Genomic DNA, 19,744 nt, shown 5'->3' on the forward strand with positions numbered 1-19,744 from the left:
GTGGCTCACCAGGTGCCAGAAAGCTTGCTTTCTTTCCCTTTCTCTCTGAAGGAAGGGAAATAGCAAGGTGAACCTTGCAAATTGTTCCTACTTCCCTAATTTCGCTCCTCCTCTTTTCCCAAGTTTAAGGAAGTTTTTATTATTATTATTATGCTGTTGTGATATAAAATCCTCCTATTGCACTACCCTATATTGTCCAAGTCTGCCTTTCTTCAAAGGGCCTCTTGTTCAACAATTTATTAAAATACCACTTAGGCAGTTTTCCCCTGGGAAAGGGGCAAATCTTGCAGATAGATAGACAGACCTCTCCCAGGAAAGAGGAAAAGTGCAGGATGCCCTGAGCTGAGTATGAAGGGGTCTGATCCTCTGAACACTGCGGGTGTGCCACTGAGCCAGAGGTCAGGGGGGGTTGGGGGCCTCCTTTGGAGGTTCACAATGATCACTGACCTCCGCTCTGCTGCTCCTCCAGCTGACTCAGTGGAAAGTGGGGTTGGGCTGTGGCAGTCCAGGCCCCCTTCCCAACAGGGAGATAAGTAACATGTACAGTAGAGGAGAAAAGGGTACACTGACTTAACCAAGTAGTTTACAGAATCCCAGGACCCGTTTTGTCATCCTGTAACAACTTCTGATTACTGCGTAGCAGGGTGAAGTAATGTTGCCTTGGTTTGATAGTTGGGGTCTAGCAACGTCTGAGTTTTAACTGATCACCTCAATATTTTTCCTTCTCTGTCTCTAATGTTGGACATTTTGGGTTTGATATAGTAGGAAAAAATATTTAATGTTGTAAAGAGCATGAACCTTGGGATCAGACAATCTGGGATTCAAATCCAGCCTTTGCCACATTTTAGCACTGTTACCCTAGTCAGGTTCCTTAACCTCCCTAAGCCTCAGTTTCTTCAGATGAAAATTTGCATAATAATACATACTTTATAGAGTTTTCAGGAATAAATTGTATCTTATGTATATTAAAAAGTCTGGTGCTTAGTAAGTGCACAATAAATGTGCACTTGTTAATGTGACCTCATTCATGAGCATATTTCTTATACAGCATAATAGCAATTATGCATGTCCTTCTTTTTGGTAAGACTCGGAGAGTTTAATGCCTGAGTAAAAGCCACACAGCTAGTAAGTAGTAAGATGGCATTTGACACCAGGTATATCTGACCATATAAAACCCAGGCTTTTATTTTATATCATAGGTTTCCACATTCGGTTCATGGTTCAGCACCATTTTTCATCTGTGTATAGAAAAATGTGCAAAATAAAGGCAAGATAATAAATTTTCATAAAGCCCAAAGTATTCAGTTTTAAGAACTCTTATGAAATTGTCCTTCCTACTTTTTGGTCTAAAACTATCACTTCTTTTATGAGATGATATGAGAATTGATTTTTTTTATGTTATTTGGTAAAATTACAAAATTTGAAGGTCTCCCACAATACTAGTAAAATGAACTCAGAGCTCTGATAACCACTATTCCTGCCTATAGTTAATATGGGCACAGATGATGTAAAATATCAAGGACGGAGTTTTAATCTGTTTAATAATCTGAGAAGAGGATGTCACAGTTTATAAAGATCTCCATAAAAAAGTGTTTAAATCAAAAGTTGGCCGTTTTTTTTCTAAAGAACTAATAAGTTTATCTGGAAATTAGACTTACGTGGATTGCTTTAATTTCTAACAATTCTAGATAGTTAAGATGTTACTCTACTCTAAATCATAACAGCTATAGGCAAAGCTTATACAATTGCATTCCAAACACAGGGACGCATAGAGTTTTCACATTTATTATTATTTTCCTTTAGATTTCGTGGTGTGCATCATGCATTTGCAAAAATCTTAGCTGAAGGAGGAATACGTGGGCTTTGGGCAGGCTGGGTACCCAATATACAAAGAGCAGCGCTGGTGAATATGGGAGGTAATGGAAACTTCACTGAATTCTGCGAAGTCCTATTCGCCTTCATCATTTTAATTATAAGCACTCCATCGGGGAAAATGAGAATATGTATTTTATTATTTTTAATAATATGTACTGGCAACAGTCTTCCCTTATGTTATAATGTCATAATTGAATATTTTCCCTAGAACATTTTCACTTTATTCTATGATGATGTATGAAAAGGATTTCCTAAAACTAGCAAATTGTGACGATAAGGAGATAATACCAAACCGTTTCTAAGGGCTCCGCTCCACACCATACCTTCCTCTCAGATTCAAACTGGTATATGTACCGTATGTGATGGTCCTTAAATGCAGACTACAAATCTTTGCCCCCAGTAATCCTGCTCCTCTTGCTGTATAATCCATTCTGTACAGCTGGGCACCTCAGGCTGGAAATCTGAATGTTTCCTTAACTCATCCCCATCTCTCACTTCCCATATGCAGTCATTAATTTCTCCTACCTTCTAAATATTTCTTAAATGCCCCCCCCCAGTATTATGCTAAGTGAAATAAGTCAGACAGAGAAAGACAAATACCATGTGATCTCAGTGTGGAATCTAAAAAACAAAACAAAATGAAAACAGACTCATAGATGCAGAGAACAGGAGGTTGCCAGAGGAGAGGAGGGTAGGAGGCCAAAATAGGTGAACGGGATTAAGAGGTACAAACCTCCAGTTATAAAATAAATATGCCACAGGGATGAAATATACAGTATAAGGAACTATTACAATAATATTGTAATAACTTTGTATGGAGACTAATGGTTACTAGACTTATTGTGGTGACCTTTTTATAATGTATGCACATGTCAGATCACTATGTAGTACACCTGGAATAACCATAATATTATACATTAACTATATTTCAATTAAAAGAAAGTTTCCCCCCTCAATGTCTACTACCTTAGTATCCTTAAAATGACTTTTTTTACAGTAGTAACCATCAAAACACAACTAGACCACTGCCACAGCCATCTAACTGGTCTCTTCCTCTGCCCTCAAATTTGTACCCAGTATCCATCGAGCTTTATCTAAAATACAGATCTGAACATGTTATTGGTATCCTTAAAACCCTTCCCTGGCTTCTTATCACTCAGAGAATAAAGTGGAAATTTCATAACACAGCAGGCCTGGATAATCCAACCTGTGTCTTCTGGGGTTGAGCAATTCATTGACTCTGGAGCAGAGAGGGAAGCAGAGTCAAGAGCTAAAATGTTCCACTGCCCGCACACACCAGACTCTTCCTCACCTCTGTACTCTCTGTCCTCATCCCTCTTCTTCTGTTTAGTTTTCTTCTGCAGATCGTTTCATACGTAGCTGAGGTGTCTTCTCCACCCGTGTACTTTACCCAGACCTCCTGCAGCCGCCCCTCCCAGGTCATGGTGTGTCAGATGCCCCTTTATGTGTTTCCATAGTTCCCCGTGCTTATCTCTGTTACTGGTTTTACCTCATTCATTGCTTTCTACTATATGTCTATCTCCTCCTCTAGATTTTGAGCCCCCTGAAGGCAAGGACTATGTTTCATTTTTCTTTATTTCCCCAGTCCCTCGTACATAATCAACAAACATTTAATGAATAAATCAATAGATGAAAGACTCCTAAGACCAAAATTATATGATTCTAAGAAACGGATAAACAGCATTTTTGAGAGGTATAGTAACATATCACTCAAACATCAAAGGGAGTAAATATATTTTATATACTGCTATTTCAGTCCGTTGATGTCTGCTGCATCATATTGGTGGATATTTTGGTTTTCAGAAAACCTTTCAGATTGTCGTTCTCAATTCATTGCTTCAAAATCTACTGCAGCCCAGATTTCTCTTCCAAGTTCCAGCTTATCTTAAATATATCACTTTGAATGTATCCAAACCAAGCTCATTTACTAAATCACTTCCTTCTCTGTTCTTCCCAATCTCAAAATATGATATCATCATCTTTTTAGTTGAACAACCCAGAAACCTGGGCCTGATCTCTTTGCTTTCACTTGCTCCTTACAGCCAACCAGTCACCAAATCCAGCCAGTCTGTCTTGCATACATATCTCGAGTTCATCCATTTCCCTTCATCCCTGGAGCCACTGCTTTGTCCAAGTAGTATTGATCTCCTCCTACTGGACCACTACAAATGTCTCCTAACTAGTCTCCCCACATACACCCCACAGCCATTTTGTCCCACTATGCATCTGAAATTTTTCTAATCAGGATCACTGGTGCCTATCATCTTACTTTAAAACATTTTAATTAGTCCATTCTCATTTTTCCATCTGCATAAATGGCAGCTGTGTCCTTCAAATTGTTCAAGCTCAAAACCTTGCCGTCATTTTTGCTTCCTTTCCTTCCCTCCATATTCAATCTTCTGGCCGATCCCTGTTGATCCTGTTGATTCTGTCTTCAAAACACCCGAACTCTGACCAGCACTCCACAATGCTTTTATCCAAGGCGCCATCATTTCTTATCCAAGGCACCATCATTTCTTATCCAAGGCGCCATCATTTCTTATCCAAGGCACCGTCATTTCTTATCCAAGGCGCCGTCATTTCTTATCCAAGGCACCGTCATTTCTTATCCAAGCCGCCGTCATTTCTTATCCAAGGCACCGTCATTTCTTATCCAAGCCGCCGTCATTTCTTATCCAAGGCACCGTCATTTCTTATCCAAGGCGCCATCATTTCTTATCCAAGGCGCCATCATTTCTTATCCAAGGCGCCATCATTTCTTATCCAAGCCACCATCATTTCTTACCAGAAGAACCGCAACAGCCTCATATCTAATCTGCCTTGTCTCCCGATAGTCTACTCTTAACAGAACAGCCAGAATGATCTTGTAAATAGTGGCCCCGGTCAGTCACTCCTTTGCTCAAATCATCCCCTTCTCCAACTCTTGCTGCCTCCGCTCCTGTTAAACTTGTGTTCTTGCTGTTCTTCTAACATACAAAGCTGACTTTGCCTCAGGGCTGTAACACATACTGTGGCTCTGCCCGGGACGCTTTGTCATAGATATCTACAAAGTGTACTTTCTCAAGCTTCCTTAAGGTATCTGCTCAAATATTATGGTGAGGTCTTCCCTGATCGCCCTATTTAAATTCACATACACCAACCTTCCCCACCCTCACACGCTCGCTGTCCCCTCTCCTTGCCTTGTCTTCAGAGCAGTCACTACCATCCGAAATGCCATGTGTTTACTTACTTGTTTATTGTCTCAGCCTCCAACAAAGAATGGGGATTTTGTTCATTTTATCCACGGCTCTTTCCCCAGAGCCTAGAATAACGCCTACCACATAGCAGGTGCTCAGATACCTGGTGAATGATCAAATGCATCTACCCATTCTTACCTCTTTCCAATTCCCTTCTCTGTACTTTGGTGTATGTAATCTTTACAGAACGCCAGTATTGTGATCTATTCCTCCCCTGTTTAAAACCCTTCAACAGCTCTTCATTGTCATTAGGAAAAAAGTATAAAAAACTTAATGTAGAATAATGACCAGGACCTTTTGTTTAAAGTGACAGAATCTCAACTCAACCTAACTTAGGCTAAAAAAAGGAATTCATCAGCTCCAACACTGAAGAGTGCAGGGGTTGAACTGACTTTAAGCAGAGCTGGATTCAAATGTTCAGATGATATAAGTGGGTGTCTGTCTCTCTTCCTCTTTTCCTCCCCCTCCATCTGCTTTCCTCTGCTTGAGAACAAGAATGGGATCTTTCATCCTCCTACACATTCCTGCCCCATTCTTAGCACATTCTTGACACAAAAGACATTCATTGTTGAATGAATGATTTTTAAGCTTTCTTTTTCTATGTATTGCCAGATTTAACCACTTACGATACAGTGAAACACTACTTGGTTTTGAATACACCACTGGAAGACAATATCACGACTCATGGCTTATCAAGGTAAGACTGTTTTAGTTTGTCTCTTTCTATTTTTTCCTTTCTCACCCTTTCTTCCATATTTGGCATAAATTCTAACTTTTGTCTCTTTCGATTGAGAACCTACTGATAGCACCCTTAAAGAAAGGCAACCGTACATTTATAAAGAGCAATTTTCTTAAAAGTTTGTTGCAGTTAAAATGGGGAAGGGAGGGGCAGAGTTGCAGGATGTTTCAGGTTAAACCTCCCCAAATATTTGCACCTTGATGGGGCCATCCCAGAGTCAGACTCTGATAACTGATTCTCCAACTCAATTCAACGGGTATATCTGAGCATCTTTTAGGTTAAAGGCACTGTGCAAGGCCCTGCAGTGGATACAAAAGGTAAACCACACTCCTTCCCAGGGAGTGTACCAAGGGGAAAAACAAGGCTAGTGTAAAAAGACTGTACAGTAAGTGCTAAAAGAAAGGAACTAGTTACTGTAGAGTTGGGGTGGGAGGTGCAGAGAGAAAAAATAACCGCTCAGAAGGGCCTACAAAGGAGACAGAATTAGATAAGTGTTTTGAAGGGCTGTGGCTTGTGACAGACAGAGACACGATAAAGAAGAGCGTCCTAGGCAAGAGAAACAGCTTAAATTCTTTGCAACACAAGTTCAAATTATCCATTAGAGTGAGTTAACTTTATAGATGTCGAGTGTCCTTATGATTCTATTTAGCTTCTGATCTTGTTTCCAAATTCTAGACCCCTTTATGCTGACAACCCCAAAAGTATGTGAGTAGTTCCAAATTAATGATATTTGGAGATATACAAATAGACATAGATATAAACGGTTCCAAATTTCAGGTTCACCTTAATATTCCGAGAGTAGTTTTTCTTCATTCTTCCTCTTTTAAAAGACGTGTTATCTTTAGTGCTGCTAGGGCAGTCTTTCTGTCTTTGCTCAGCTTTCTTTCACATTCCGAACTTTCCTCCGGGTGTGTTCACAAGCAACACCATATTTTCTGTAGCCAATGGTCCAGCCACCTCTTTCACAGAGAAGACTGAGGATTTTAGGCCTCTGTCCTATAAACATCTGTATGATATCTTACATTCTTCCCTTTACTATCTTCGTCCATGCTGTTCGCTCTGCTTGTGAGACTCTTCCCCAGTTTCTACCCAATCATTCTATCCATATCATCTTGAGAGATATTCTTGTCTTTCAAGAGGCTTGTCTGTTCAATGTTATGATCTATTCTCGGAGCAGGATATTCAGTTCTAATAGTCCCACAGTGATGTTACCTCTTGTTTCTTTTTCATTGTCTTTCTACCCAAATGGTCTTCAAAATGCCACACTTCTAACTTAAGATTCAAGAATTTCCCAGCAGGTGTAAATCTGCCTAACAGACCCGACTCCACCTAATGGATCTGTCTTTTTTGGAAAGACATAGGATTTCCCATCACTTATGTTCCTGCCCTAATCTGAAATAACTTCATCTTACTGTTCTCTAAGTCAGGTTTTAAGAAAATGGGGTGACTGGTACTTGGTTCATTCTTGAGCTCCACGCACTGGATCAGGTTTTTGACTGGGTTGGTAGGAGTCTGTGAGTACGTGAGGCAGCTTGAAAGTCGCTAACCACAAACTCACAGCTAAGTAGGTAGACAGTGCTGTGCGATCTGGAAGTTCTGCAGGCTGTGTCACAGGGTAAAATGAGCGATCATGGAGGTTTGAAGGGGATTGCAGCTGTGCAATCGAGAGATTTATACAAGCCATTGGTATCTGAGGGAGAGGAATCTGGTATGAAGAAGAAGAGTAAAAATGGCGCAAGCACTGAACCGTGTGCTTAGAAATGGCTAAAATGGTAAATTGTATGTTATGTATATTTTACCACAATTAAAAACAATAGTGTAAGTAAAATGAAGCTCTTGGGCAAGGGAGGAGCAGCAGAAGACTGTGGCTGGGATTTTAGGGAGGTGGGGAGGCAGGTGGCAAAGTACGTTACTACGGGATGCAGCAGAAAGGTGGGGGTGTTGAATTAATTCAGGAAATTATACAGAACAGAAAAACCAGAAAAATTCCCTCTTCCCTCTTTTTAAATCACGAGGCTATTGAGAGGTAAAACTGTATAAAAGGTTAGCTTATACTGTGTGAAGATCACAGATGAGCATGATTATTTAGTTGATCCTGAAGAGGATTGCTGATTCTGACAGTGCTGATGGACTGTTACAAACTAGCCTTGCAGATGGCCATCTGGTCTCCTACAGAGAACAGAAGACTTACCCAATCACTCTCGGTCCGTTATCACTTTAGCCATGTCCTGGGCCTCACTTTGGGGTGTTACTAGCAAGGAGTGATAAAGGTCAATAGCAAAAAGCAGCAATGTTCATGCCAAGTAGCTTGATGAAACTGACGTTCCTTCTACTCCTCTCTCTTCTCACTTTGACCATCTTACCTGAGGCCTCCTTAATATACTGTTTGCTCTCTTTTAATATTTATTTTTTAAAGGAGCCTAGCCAGATCACACTACCTCCTCAAAACAATCTGATAAGAAGAGGATGAGGCAGGCCACTGGCAGCTGCCCCTAAGGTCTCTGTGTGCCAAATGGGGCGACAGTTGCCAAAGGGCGTTCTTGATGTGGTTATTATACAGGTAAAAATAAATCCTTTAATAGTAAATTAATTAGTTAATGACTACTAATTAATGAGGGCTACCTACATTGTAAAAATAGAATTTATTAATAATATTAACACTCTGGTAGAAGTCATTTCTACTCTTGGCACTTATGTATGAAGCAGAGCTGGCACCCAGCCTCTCTGAAGCAAATGGAAGAGTAAAAATGTAGTGTTTCCCTCCAATCTTTTGAGCCAAGAGGGGGAAATTGTGTACCTTTTTCTATCCTATTTTTTTGTTCTTCCTTACCTCTTGATTGGTCTTGTATGCTGTTTCTAGTAGACCTAAGTTTTAGAACTTAGGTGAATTTTGTGTTAGTTGAGACATTTGTAAAAACATGAAGGTATATTAAGATAAATGATATTAAACTTGGACTTGCAAAGTATCTGAACAAATAGGAAAGAATGTTAAAAGAGCAGCAGTCTACACCTCCTGGGATATATATGGTGAAACAGTAAGTTCTTTCCACCTAGGCAATGCCTGTCACGTGGACAAAGACCCAAGAAAAGTTACATGCACAGTCGGGTCATGTGCTGGAAAATGTAACTAGGTCATACGGGCTCCTTCTCTTGAATTCAAGAATTCCTAAAGTGAGTTTCTACTGTGAACAATCAATCCTGACCTGAAAGAGTCATAAAGAGCTCGGGGACTTCCTGCTGCAGCAGTTTAGAGTAATAGAGTGTGAAGATTCCTAAGGCAACTTCAGCCTCCCTACCACAGAGCCTTCAGAAACGTCAAAGGCCTTGCTTGGCATGGAGCTCAGGGATCCGTATCTCTGGGAGGTACTTGATGTTCCAGAAGGACATAAAAGTTTTCCACAGTTTTTCTTTCTCGCTTTCCATTAGCCCAGTCTGACCTCCCTGATCCCAGTCTGTGGACTTAGCTGCTACCTCCTGGGTCCTGGGCCTTCCATTTCCTGTGATTCAGGGTAGCCACCCCTCTTCTCATCATCTGTGTTTCTCCTGGAAAAGTTTACAGCAGTGAATGGGTTCTTGGGTTATGGAATGTCGATAATGTTCCTGTATTGCCTCGCTCATGCCCACATTCATAATGAACTGATGGTGGTCTCTGAACTGTTTAGTCACTCATTTACAGAATCTTGATTTACTCTGTAGTGGGTTGGCCACATCCATTTTGTCTGTCTTGAGTAACTGACCAGAAGCCTTTCTCAAGAGGGGGTAATTATGAACCAAATTATGTGATTCCCCCACTTACGAACCTTTCAATGACTTCCCTTCGCATCGAGAATAAATCAAACTCCTTAAATTAGCCTTCTCTGCCTGCTTCTTTAGTCTCTCATCTAGCTGGTGAGAAGGAAGCATCTATGTCGAGACCTGCCATCACCCACGAGCCTTTCCATGACTGCCTGTCACCCAGTTACTTCCTATCACATGATCTCATTTTATTTTCTTCATAGCACTAACCACATCTGAAATTATTCATTTCTCCTCTGCCTCTCCCAAGTAAGTGCCTTGAGGACAGGATCTTATCTGTCCTGTTTACTGCCCACAAGAGTGCCTGCCTACAGCAGATGTTCAATGTATATTTGTTGACTGGAGATTCTTTTTTTTTCTACCTCTTTAATGAATTAATTTATCATTGATTTTAAGCTAAAACAGCATTATTATGAAGAATATTATAGTACTAGATTTAGTATTCCATTCTTTCTAAATATCAAATCCCCTTTCCTTAAAATTTAGAAACTGCTACATATTATCTTTCTATTTCATTTATTTGTATCTATAGTTTATGTTCTGGACTGGTAGCTTCTATTCTGGGAACACCCGCTGATGTCATCAAAAGCCGAATAATGAATCAACCGCGAGATAAACAAGGAAGGTAGACAGAAAGTCTTCAGTATCAATGGATCTGAATGTCTGTAATAATATTGTCCTTTAAAGACCCTTCCCTGTATTTATTCTTGATGGAAATGTATTTTTGTGTTTACATGTGTTCAACCAGGAAATTGTTTTTATGCAGTTACCTGCTTTGTGTCTGATGGAAAAGTACTGTGCCTTTGGGGAAATAAGCTAATTTACCCATCGTATTATTTAGACACAAGGTGTTTATTATGACTTTGTTGTTTTCAAAGAGTTTTTGAAAATATACTCTGTTGGGCTTCCCTGGTGGCGCAGTGGTTGAGAGTCTGCCTGCCGATGCAGGGGACATGGGTTCGTGCCCCAGTCCGGGAAGATCCCACATGCTACAGAGCGGCTGGGCCCGTAAGCCATGGCCGCTGGGCCTGCGCGTCCGGAGCCTGTGCTCCACAACGGGAGAGGCCACAACAGTGAGAGGCCCATGTACTGCAATCAATCAATCTATATATATATATATATATATATGTGTGTATATATATATATATATATATATATATATATATATATATATATATGTATATATATACATACACACTCTGTTGAGAATTTCCAGAGCACTTCCTTCAGATGCTTATGGACTTAGAGGTAACATGGGTAATTTGACCTGATATAAAACAGTATGTTCTCTCTGGAAGAGATCAGGTGGAGTGAATTCTAAGTTATCAGACCAAGGATGGGGTGAATTAGGAAACTCAACCTTGAAAATATCTTTAAACTCAAAAGAGGTGCTCTCTATATAAAGAACCACAAATATTATTTTTTCTAAGCTAGCAGAAAATAGTTAAGTAAGTTTTCTTAGACCATTTAAACATTCTATTTATACATCTATTTACACATAAGAAATTTAACAAAATTGTCTTCTTTCCTTTTTAGGGGACTTCTGTATAAATCATCAACTGACTGCTTGATTCAGGCTGTTCAAGGAGAAGGATTCATGAGTCTCTATAAAGGCTTTTTACCCTCTTGGCTGCGAATGGTAAAGTTAGGTTTTTCCTGCCTTTGTTTTTGTTTTCTTTATATTGATTCTTAAATCACTTTTCCTCTCTAAATATTTTCCTTTTCTCTTCTGGCTTTTGGCATGGTTCTGCCCCCAAACATGGTTCTTTCTTTCTTTTCTACATCTCTTTTCATTTTCTTTTACCTCCAAGTCCCTTGGTAGATTAAGGTAAAATAATTCAGTTACATCAGAAATGAATAGGTTGATATTATGTTGTTAGAAAGCCAGTGGATAGATAGTTCTGAAATGTAAAGCCTTTTGCTTTTTAGCCAAAATATTATACTTTGAGACAGGTATACAGATTTCATACTAGAGACCATTCCTATCAAAATGTTACTGTTTCAAACAAAATTAGTTACTTTGATGATAAATGTTGCATTACCCATTAATACTTATCACCACAAAGCTCTGCTTAGGAAGAAAACATTATATAATTTTTATTTGTTCTGGATGCTATTTTTTACTGAAGTGAACTAAGATGTAGAATTAGATAGACTTATGGAAGTAACATAACAAATATAATAAAAACAAGGTACTCAAGTATTTGGTAAGTTTGAACATATTTGAAAGAATGAATGAGTTATGGGTTTAGAAATTCAAACCATCAGTACTTTACACAATATGATATAATAATATTAACTGAGCACCTACTCCATGCAAAGCCCTGTACTCAATGCCTGGCTTTGGGATGAACCTAAGAGTCTCAGCCCCTGCTCCAGTGCTGGAGCTTCCAGTCTAGGTCAGGAGCTTCCAGTCTAGGTCAGGACAAACACTGAGTAAGAAACCAGCAGCAATGAGTGGAAGAGTCAGGGGCATGGGGTGGGGATCCCTGGTGCTATCAGAATCTATATAGCAAGTAAGGACAGCCTAGCCTGGGAGATTAAGAAAACCTCCTTGGAGAATGGACTTCTGAATTGAGATTTGAAGAATGAGTAGGAGTTTGCTAGGTCAAAAGGGCAGAAAAGAACATTCTAGGTGGAGGAACTAGATGGAATAGACAAAGAATATGATGCGTTCAAAGAACTGAAGAAAACCCAGCTGTCCAAGGCACGGAGATGTGGAGGAGAGCAGCACAGGATGAGGCCAGAGAGAGGCAGGGACCGGATCAGGAAGGACCACAGGACCCATGAGAGTGAGGGGCATTGGCTTGATGATGTGTGCACTTTTAGCAAGACCATTCTGGCTGCCGTGTGGGTTGAGGAAAGACCAGGAGTAGTGATAGATGACAGATAATGATAACTTGGACTGGAATATAGCAGTGGGGAGAGAAGAAGATAGAATTTTAAAATATTTAGGAGATAGAAAGGAGATAAAAAAGAACATGACTGGATGGGGATATGGTTGGAGAAGGCAAGGAAAAGTCGGGCTTCATTCCCAGATTCCTGCCCTGAGCAAACAATGATATAATTTCCTAAAATGGGGACCATTTTCAGGGAAGAAGATTTTGTGGTAGAATAACAAGTTTAGTTTGGATATGGTAAGTTTTGGATACTCATAGGTCATCTAAGAAGAGATGTCTAGATGACTAGCTTAATATATTGGCCTGGATCTTAGAATCATGAGGATGGAGATTGAGATTTGAGCACTGTCCACACACAGATAATAACTGAAGCTTTGGGGATAAATGACATCACCAAGGGTAGTAGGTATCTATCTATTAACATGAAATTAATAGCCAAAGCCCTTGGCAGTATCTGATACAAAAGCATACCTAAGTTGTAAAATACAATTTTGATTGTCTTGATTGTACCTTGAAGTTATCTCAAATCTGTGGATATTTAATGGAAAGGAAGATATTGACTTGGCCTGCATGAACCAGGCACTATCATAAGTGCTGGTAACACCAAGAAATAAGTTGTTTATTTTTTTTTTTTTTTTGCGCTAGAGGAGCGTACAATGTGATGGGAGAAGATAGACACGTAAGTAGTTAAAATTACAGAAATTATGAAGCTTATATTACTAAATCACTTGGTATATGGCCAGTGCTATGCTAATCATGCTCTCAGATTAACTCATTGAATTCTCCCAACTATCTATTTAGTAGGTTACTATCATCTCTGTCTTCTATAGAGGAGGAAACAATAGCGTAAAGTGTCTGAATAACTTGACTGGTCTGGGTGGTTAGTAACTGTGGAGCCAGGGACTCAAACCCAGGCAGTCTGACTCCAGAGGATGTAGTCTTACTAAAGAGGCTACCAGTGCTGTGAACAAAACAGGAGTACACAGATAGTGGAGTAAAATGGCTTGAACTCTTTGGGAAGTCCCAGAAGCCTTCCCCGAGGTGATATTTGATCTGAGCTTTGAAGGATCAGTAAGTGTTTTCTTGATCAGTAGGTCAAGAAAAGCATGAGGGAGCAACATGAGCAGGGGCACCAAGTCATGTATGGCCCCGATATGTCTGGTGAACTGCAGAAAATTCCGTGCGGCTGGACAGTAGGTCCTCAGCGGGCAGGTGGTGGGAGAGAACACTAGAGGAGCACTTAGGGACCAGGCTGAGAAAGATCTTGGGGGGCAAGTTCAATAGTTTAGGTGAAACTCTGCAGGTAGCAAGCGTGTGTTTGAACATGGAAGCCATGTGCTAAGATTTGCTTGGGGACAAGACTACTGTGGCAGCAATGTCAAAGCTACACTGAAAGCTAGAACAAGAAAGAGCGTTTCGGCAGTGGTCTAGCCAGGAGATGACTGTAGAGATGGAGAGAAGATGGATTCCAGGAACATTTGTGCTTGACTCCACAAGACTTAGTAAACGATCAGATGGAGAAAGGGAAGGAGGGAGAGAAGGAAATGGGACTTTGATGTTTCTAGTGTGAGAGACTACAAGGACGGGTGAGACCACTGATGAAAAACAAAATCGGTCAGGAGAAGTGAGGGGCAGGGAGAATATCACGTACAAAGGAGCGCTGAGACCGCTTGATCTGACCCATTCTCTTTATACGTGAGACTCAGGAAGTATAAATGACCCCAAAAATGAGTGCTTAATATATGACAAGCTCTGTGCTAAGCTCTTTACACACATTAATTATTTTTTTAAGTCTTACAAGAACCTAGTAGAATAGGTGGGGTTATCCTCCTTTTTCAGATTAGAAAAACATGGCTCAGAGTATATAAGAAACTCGCTCAAGTTCATGTAGCTAGTATATGGCTGAGCTGGGAATTAACTGCAAGTTTGTTCAACTCTAACTAAACCCATGCTCCTAACTAAGACAGTATACTGAATTTCTCAAGATCCTACAGCTCATTATAGAAGTTTTAAAAGAAAAGAGACAGGTCGTGGTGATGGAAAAATGTTACCAGAGACAGGCTGGATTACCACCAAAGATGACCAGGGTGGCACTGCCTCGTTGATCTATCACAGTGCAGAACCCTGAGCTTAGATGCCTAACTCCTGAGCACTTCCGAGTAAACTGGCCTTACACATACAAATACCCTTCAGCCAAACTCATTGAAACCGATGACTGGACCACAACATTGGCTCAGCCACACTGAGAAATACACTTGGCCAGTGATCCAGATGCTGAAGTCCTCTGGACAGCTAACTTCAAGCTATATGGGAGCCAAGTTATAATCAGAAGGTAGCTTGCTGAACACAGAACCGTAATAGGAAGAGCTTATTTGTGAACTTAATATTGAAAAAGATAAACCCAAGAGCACTTATGTGTTGAGCCCTACAGTAATAGGAATGGAGAAAAACTTTTTTCTTCCAGCAGTTATGACAACATGGGTTCACATACACTTGGATTATTTTCAGTGGTACAACTATGCCAGTGAGGAAAAAACAAAAGCATGTACTGGCCACGTGCGCGTCTACGAAGAGTCTCAGTATATCCCGTTTATATACTATGCATGCTATTTGGCTATGTGATCTTCCTCTTTAACTCCTCTTCAAAACCCAGCTAAACCCAATCCTAGTTCCTTCCACTAGTTAGAGAAAATATGACCTTGCTTTGCTCAATCCCTGATTAATATTTATTTCATTTGCATATAGTTTGGGTGCTATGAAGAAGTCTGATTACCAGAGCAATTAGGAATGATTGCCTAGTCCATTCTTAACTAAGACCTCCGCTTCTAGATCCAATTGCAGTCATATCCTTGGCTCATTTCATTTTTATTGTCACAAGACTGTGGTTTCGTCACAATTTTTTTATTTTGCCTATGTCTTCGTACATTTCACTAAGATGTCTTCTCCTAAATCCACTATTATATTCTCAGTCTACCAGTATAACTTGCGCAATATTTCCAAACACGGGGCTTCCCTGGTGGCGCAGTGGTTGAGAGTCCACCTGCCAATGCAGGGGACACGGGTTCGTGTCCCGGTCCAGGAAGATCCCACATGCCGCGGAGCGGCTGGGCCCGTGAGCCATGGCTGCTGAGCCTGCGCGTCCGGAGCCTGTGCTCCATAACAGGAGAGGCCACAATAGTGAGAGGCCTGCATACCGCAAAAAAAAAAAAAAAAAAAAAAATATATATATATATATATATATATATATATATATATTTCCAAACACGAATGACATAAATATTGCTTTACAAACTTTCTAACCAAATACATTTTACATTCTAATTGCTTAAGCTTATTTCTCCACTCTAATGTGATCAGAGTTCCTCTCTGATCAGTATTACCCATAACCTATCAACCAAACCAGATAAGAACTGGATCCCAGACACACTTTCTCTGATGGCTACTTCAGTTTTCCCTCTGTGATTTCCCTCTGTGTCTTTAGCGTTTTTATCTTCTGTTATTGGATAATCCTCATTCCCTTATAATTCCTTTTGGCACAGTTACACCTTCATAGTCAGTTCTTTCTGAGTTAAAAGCCCTTTTCTCCATTTAATGTGAATTTTTATATTCATTAGGTGATACACCAGGTGTTGGTTTTATGACCTAACTCTCAAAGGATAATCTTTCATCTTCACTTTCAAGTTCTTAAGTGCCTCCTTGTTATGCTCCATATGTAAACAACATGTAGAGGCAAGGAGCCCAGCCTAGAATTCAGGCATGCTGAGCCCTAGCCTTTTATCCAGTAACAGTCAGTAAAAGGAACCCTGGAAAGCCAGAAGCCCATGGTCTAGCTCTACAACATGCTAACAGGCATCTCATTGCTAAGTCTTAGTGTCCTCTTCTGTAAAATAGGGATATCAGTACCTTTCCTTTCCATTGTAAATTGTTCAGAGAAATCTGTGAGAAATAAGACATGAAAATGCTTTGTAAATTATAAGGTGCTCTACAAAGGTGAAATACCAAAATACTTGTTTTCAGCCTAAGTGGATTCAAAATGAGTTCATCATTCAAAGATGTGTATGCATATATGTAGAAGATTTATAATTGCTTTGAAATATGCACTAACTTCTTTGGTTAATCTTTCAGACCCCTTGGTCACTGGTGTTCTGGCTTACTTATGAAAAAATCAGAGAGATGAGTGGAGTCAGTCCATTTTAAGCCCTTAAAGATGCAGCCCTTAAAGATACAGTGTTCATTATCATTGAAATGCGGGCATCTGCAACATACACCCCCTATTATTTCTACCTCTTTAGGAAGACACCTTACTCCACAGAGACTGTGATTTATAGGGGGCAGCACTTTATTTTTATCTGGAAACCCAAGGTCTCTTTGACTCCTCTTTTTGTTCAAAAGCAATCTGATTGGATCACACAAGGCCTTCCAGTGAGACCCAGCCCAGTGTTTTCTAAGGAAGAGTCAAATCCTGAGCACTTACCTTGAGCAAGAAGATTCGACCTTCGAGCTGCTATTCTATGCTGAAGAGCTTGCTTAGAGGAGGAAATGCCAGAGGGAGACAGCATCTTAGACCTGAAGCAGACAATAGGAATGTGGAAAAATACATACGTACATAATGACCACGGAACATATTTAACCTGTCGTGTCAGTATTTACGACTGAAATTTGATAATTCACTTTTCTGTTGCCGTTAAAGTGTGCATACTTTACATTAAAGGGAGGTGAATGAATAAACATTTTGAGATTTCCCTAGTGTTGAAGGAAGTTGATGTACCTTTTCTTGCCAGGAGGATGAAAAAAAATCAAGTTGAGATGATGTTTGGATCTCAAGGGAAGAAGCCGTTTTCCGTCAGTGCCCTGTCGTTAGTTGATCTGTGTTCACTGGTTAGCTCTCCAGCACACAGGCTAAGGACTTCCTGACAGCCACTGACCGCATCTTGATGAAAACAGAAAAGAGTGCTTTGTGACGTATCCCATTGCAGCTTGAATTTGTCACTAGCTCTCAAGAATCTCAATATATGAAAAACGCAGTTTATTTGATTAAAGCTCGGGTGGACAGGTCCTTTTAATAAAGAAGCATCTGTTATCATCAGCCTCTCAGTAGCACGTAAAAAGCAAAGCTAAGATGAAGTCAGCCGACATAAATCTTTTCTTAATCTCCCCTTCCCTAACGCTTAGGGTCCTAGAGAGAGAGAACTCAGAAATCACACTAAAGCTGTCTCTAGCCTGAACCTTATTCAATTTGACAAAGCCTCCTGCCTAAAAAGTGATAAGTATAAACTGTCTATGGTATTCAGTTATGTCTCCAATCACTAAATCACACCCCTTTTCTTAGAAAGGTGAGAGATTTCTTCAGATTCACCTCTATACCACCTGTTCCCTCCAACCTCAGACAGTGGGCATTTCTGGATGGATGGCTACAGTTATGGGTAGAGGCTGTAACTGTCAAAATAGGAAAACCCCAAAAGCTCAGACCCAAGAAAGACCGTGGAGCTGACCAAACAGGATTTATCATGGGCATGAATGATGTGGAACAGAAAAAAGTTTACAAGTACCCTGTGGTTGCACTAATGTATAATCACTGCCATTTAAGAGGGGAAGTATGCTTTAAAATACATTTTAATGTGATATACTAATATGCAGTGGTTTATTGTTTTTGTAGAATTTACAGAATGTGAAGTTTAATCTCTTAAAATCTTTCGGTGGTCTACTTTTCCATTGCATTTGTCAATCTGTATGAATTGAGTTGTTAAGTATATTTAAAATAATATTATGTACTTAGGTTCTCAAGTGTTCTGTATTAGAACCACTTTAGGAAACTGTTTTTTGTGTGTATTTTATCATTTTTAAATCAAGTAAATATTGGATCAAAATAATTATATGCAAACTGGACCATGAAAAAATTTATTTAGCTTTATTCTTTGAGGGGCTTGAGGTAGAAACATTGCTTACATAGTGAGACTATTCCTTGGTGTCTGGATTCAACACGAATAAGTGGATTTTTTTAAACTGGAAATGACTCCTTAGGATGGTCTGGTTTAATTCTTTCATTGTCTAAGTTAGGAAACTGAGGCCTAGAGAAGTAGAGTTGTTCATGCTCATAACTTACTTAGTAGCAGAGCCAGGATAAAGATACAGATCTCTTAATTATCATTACAACTGACAGTTATTGTACACTGATTAGGTACCAAGTAAATGCCTTATGTTATCTTCACAACATCCCAGTCCAGTGCTATTGAATCTTCCAAAAACAGATTTTTTCTTTATGGCATTTCTTGTCTTGGACATTTTAAATGAATTTGAATTGCCTTTAGCATACATTTTAGAATGCAGTCACCATACTTTAGCTAAAACATAAAGACCCTCCAGGACCAAATCCTGTAGATCTAACACATATATCCTATCACAGTTGTACTTTTCCAGTGAAATCATTTTCATTAATGTATCTTGGAACTTTGCTTTATTTTACCAACGTGAAATCATCTTGTTCCTCTCCAAAATAACCCACAGTAAATAAAAAGAAATAAAATTTCAGTAATTTTGTGTCCATACTGGAAGACAGCCATTTCAGTCTCACTTTCTTATAATACAACTGTTGGTGGTATTTATCTTCAGCTCAGTATTGATAATACTTAACCTCTGAGATTCCTTTGCTTAGCTTCCCCATTTTTTCTCTTCGCAAATGATTTTTTTTCTCACTGAAAAATATACATGTTCTTATTTTTAATTATATACAGTCCTTTGTTTTTCATATGTATAAAGTGAATTAGCATATCTATCTAAATAGATAACATTTCTTAAATTCACTTTTAGTGAGGAATAATGTGTCTTTATCAAGTGCTCCAAATCCTATTTAATTATAAGCCACTAGTGGTAGGACTATGTCTTGTTTTTATATAAATCTCTACTCTCATTAGTAGCATTTCTTTGCTATTAGGTACTCAACCAAAGTTACATATGATGTGAATCAATTAATTTTGGCTTCATTATTTTAAGATCTGTACCTATCATAAGACTAGTCTGAAATTTCACTTAGCCAAGAAAAAAAGGAAGGAAACAAATTCAGGGAGGTTTTAAGTGTAAAAAAAAATTACTTTTCTGTCGTCTTCAAATTTTTAAGTATAACCATTTATGTACAATTGAAATAGTTATACATGTCCTTTTCTGTGAATGAAAACAGATTC

The 19,744-nt window shown here is 39.4% G+C and overlaps 1 protein-coding gene across 6 annotated transcripts in view; it reads left to right on the forward strand.

The window, feature by feature from the left end:
• Positions 1–19,287, forward strand: part of SLC25A27 (solute carrier family 25 member 27) — a 28,647-nt gene extending 9,360 nt beyond the window's left edge. The window contains exons 5-10 of one of the 6 annotated variants that reach the window (XM_082638210.1): positions 1,804–1,916; positions 5,745–5,829; positions 10,199–10,291; positions 11,203–11,305; positions 13,212–13,245; positions 16,959–17,046. In XM_082638210.1, coding sequence (XP_082494336.1) covers positions 1,804–1,916; positions 5,745–5,829; positions 10,199–10,291; positions 11,203–11,305; positions 13,212–13,241 — 424 coding nt within the window. In that variant the 3' untranslated portion in view covers positions 13,242–13,245; positions 16,959–17,046. Of the gene's footprint in view, positions 1–1,803; positions 1,917–5,744; positions 5,830–8,287; positions 9,725–10,198; positions 10,292–11,202; positions 11,306–13,211; positions 13,246–16,691 lie in introns of those variants that run through there. The other 5 variants (XM_082638209.1, XM_082638208.1, XM_082638207.1 and 2 more) reach the window with 5 other exon arrangements.
• Positions 19,288–19,744: the final 457 nt, after the last annotated feature.

Source organism: Mesoplodon mirus (genome assembly GCF_964341445.2).
Source record: "Mesoplodon mirus genome assembly, chromosome: 12".
In the NCBI taxonomy this organism is placed as follows: Eukaryota; Metazoa; Chordata; class Mammalia; order Artiodactyla; family Ziphiidae; genus Mesoplodon; species Mesoplodon mirus.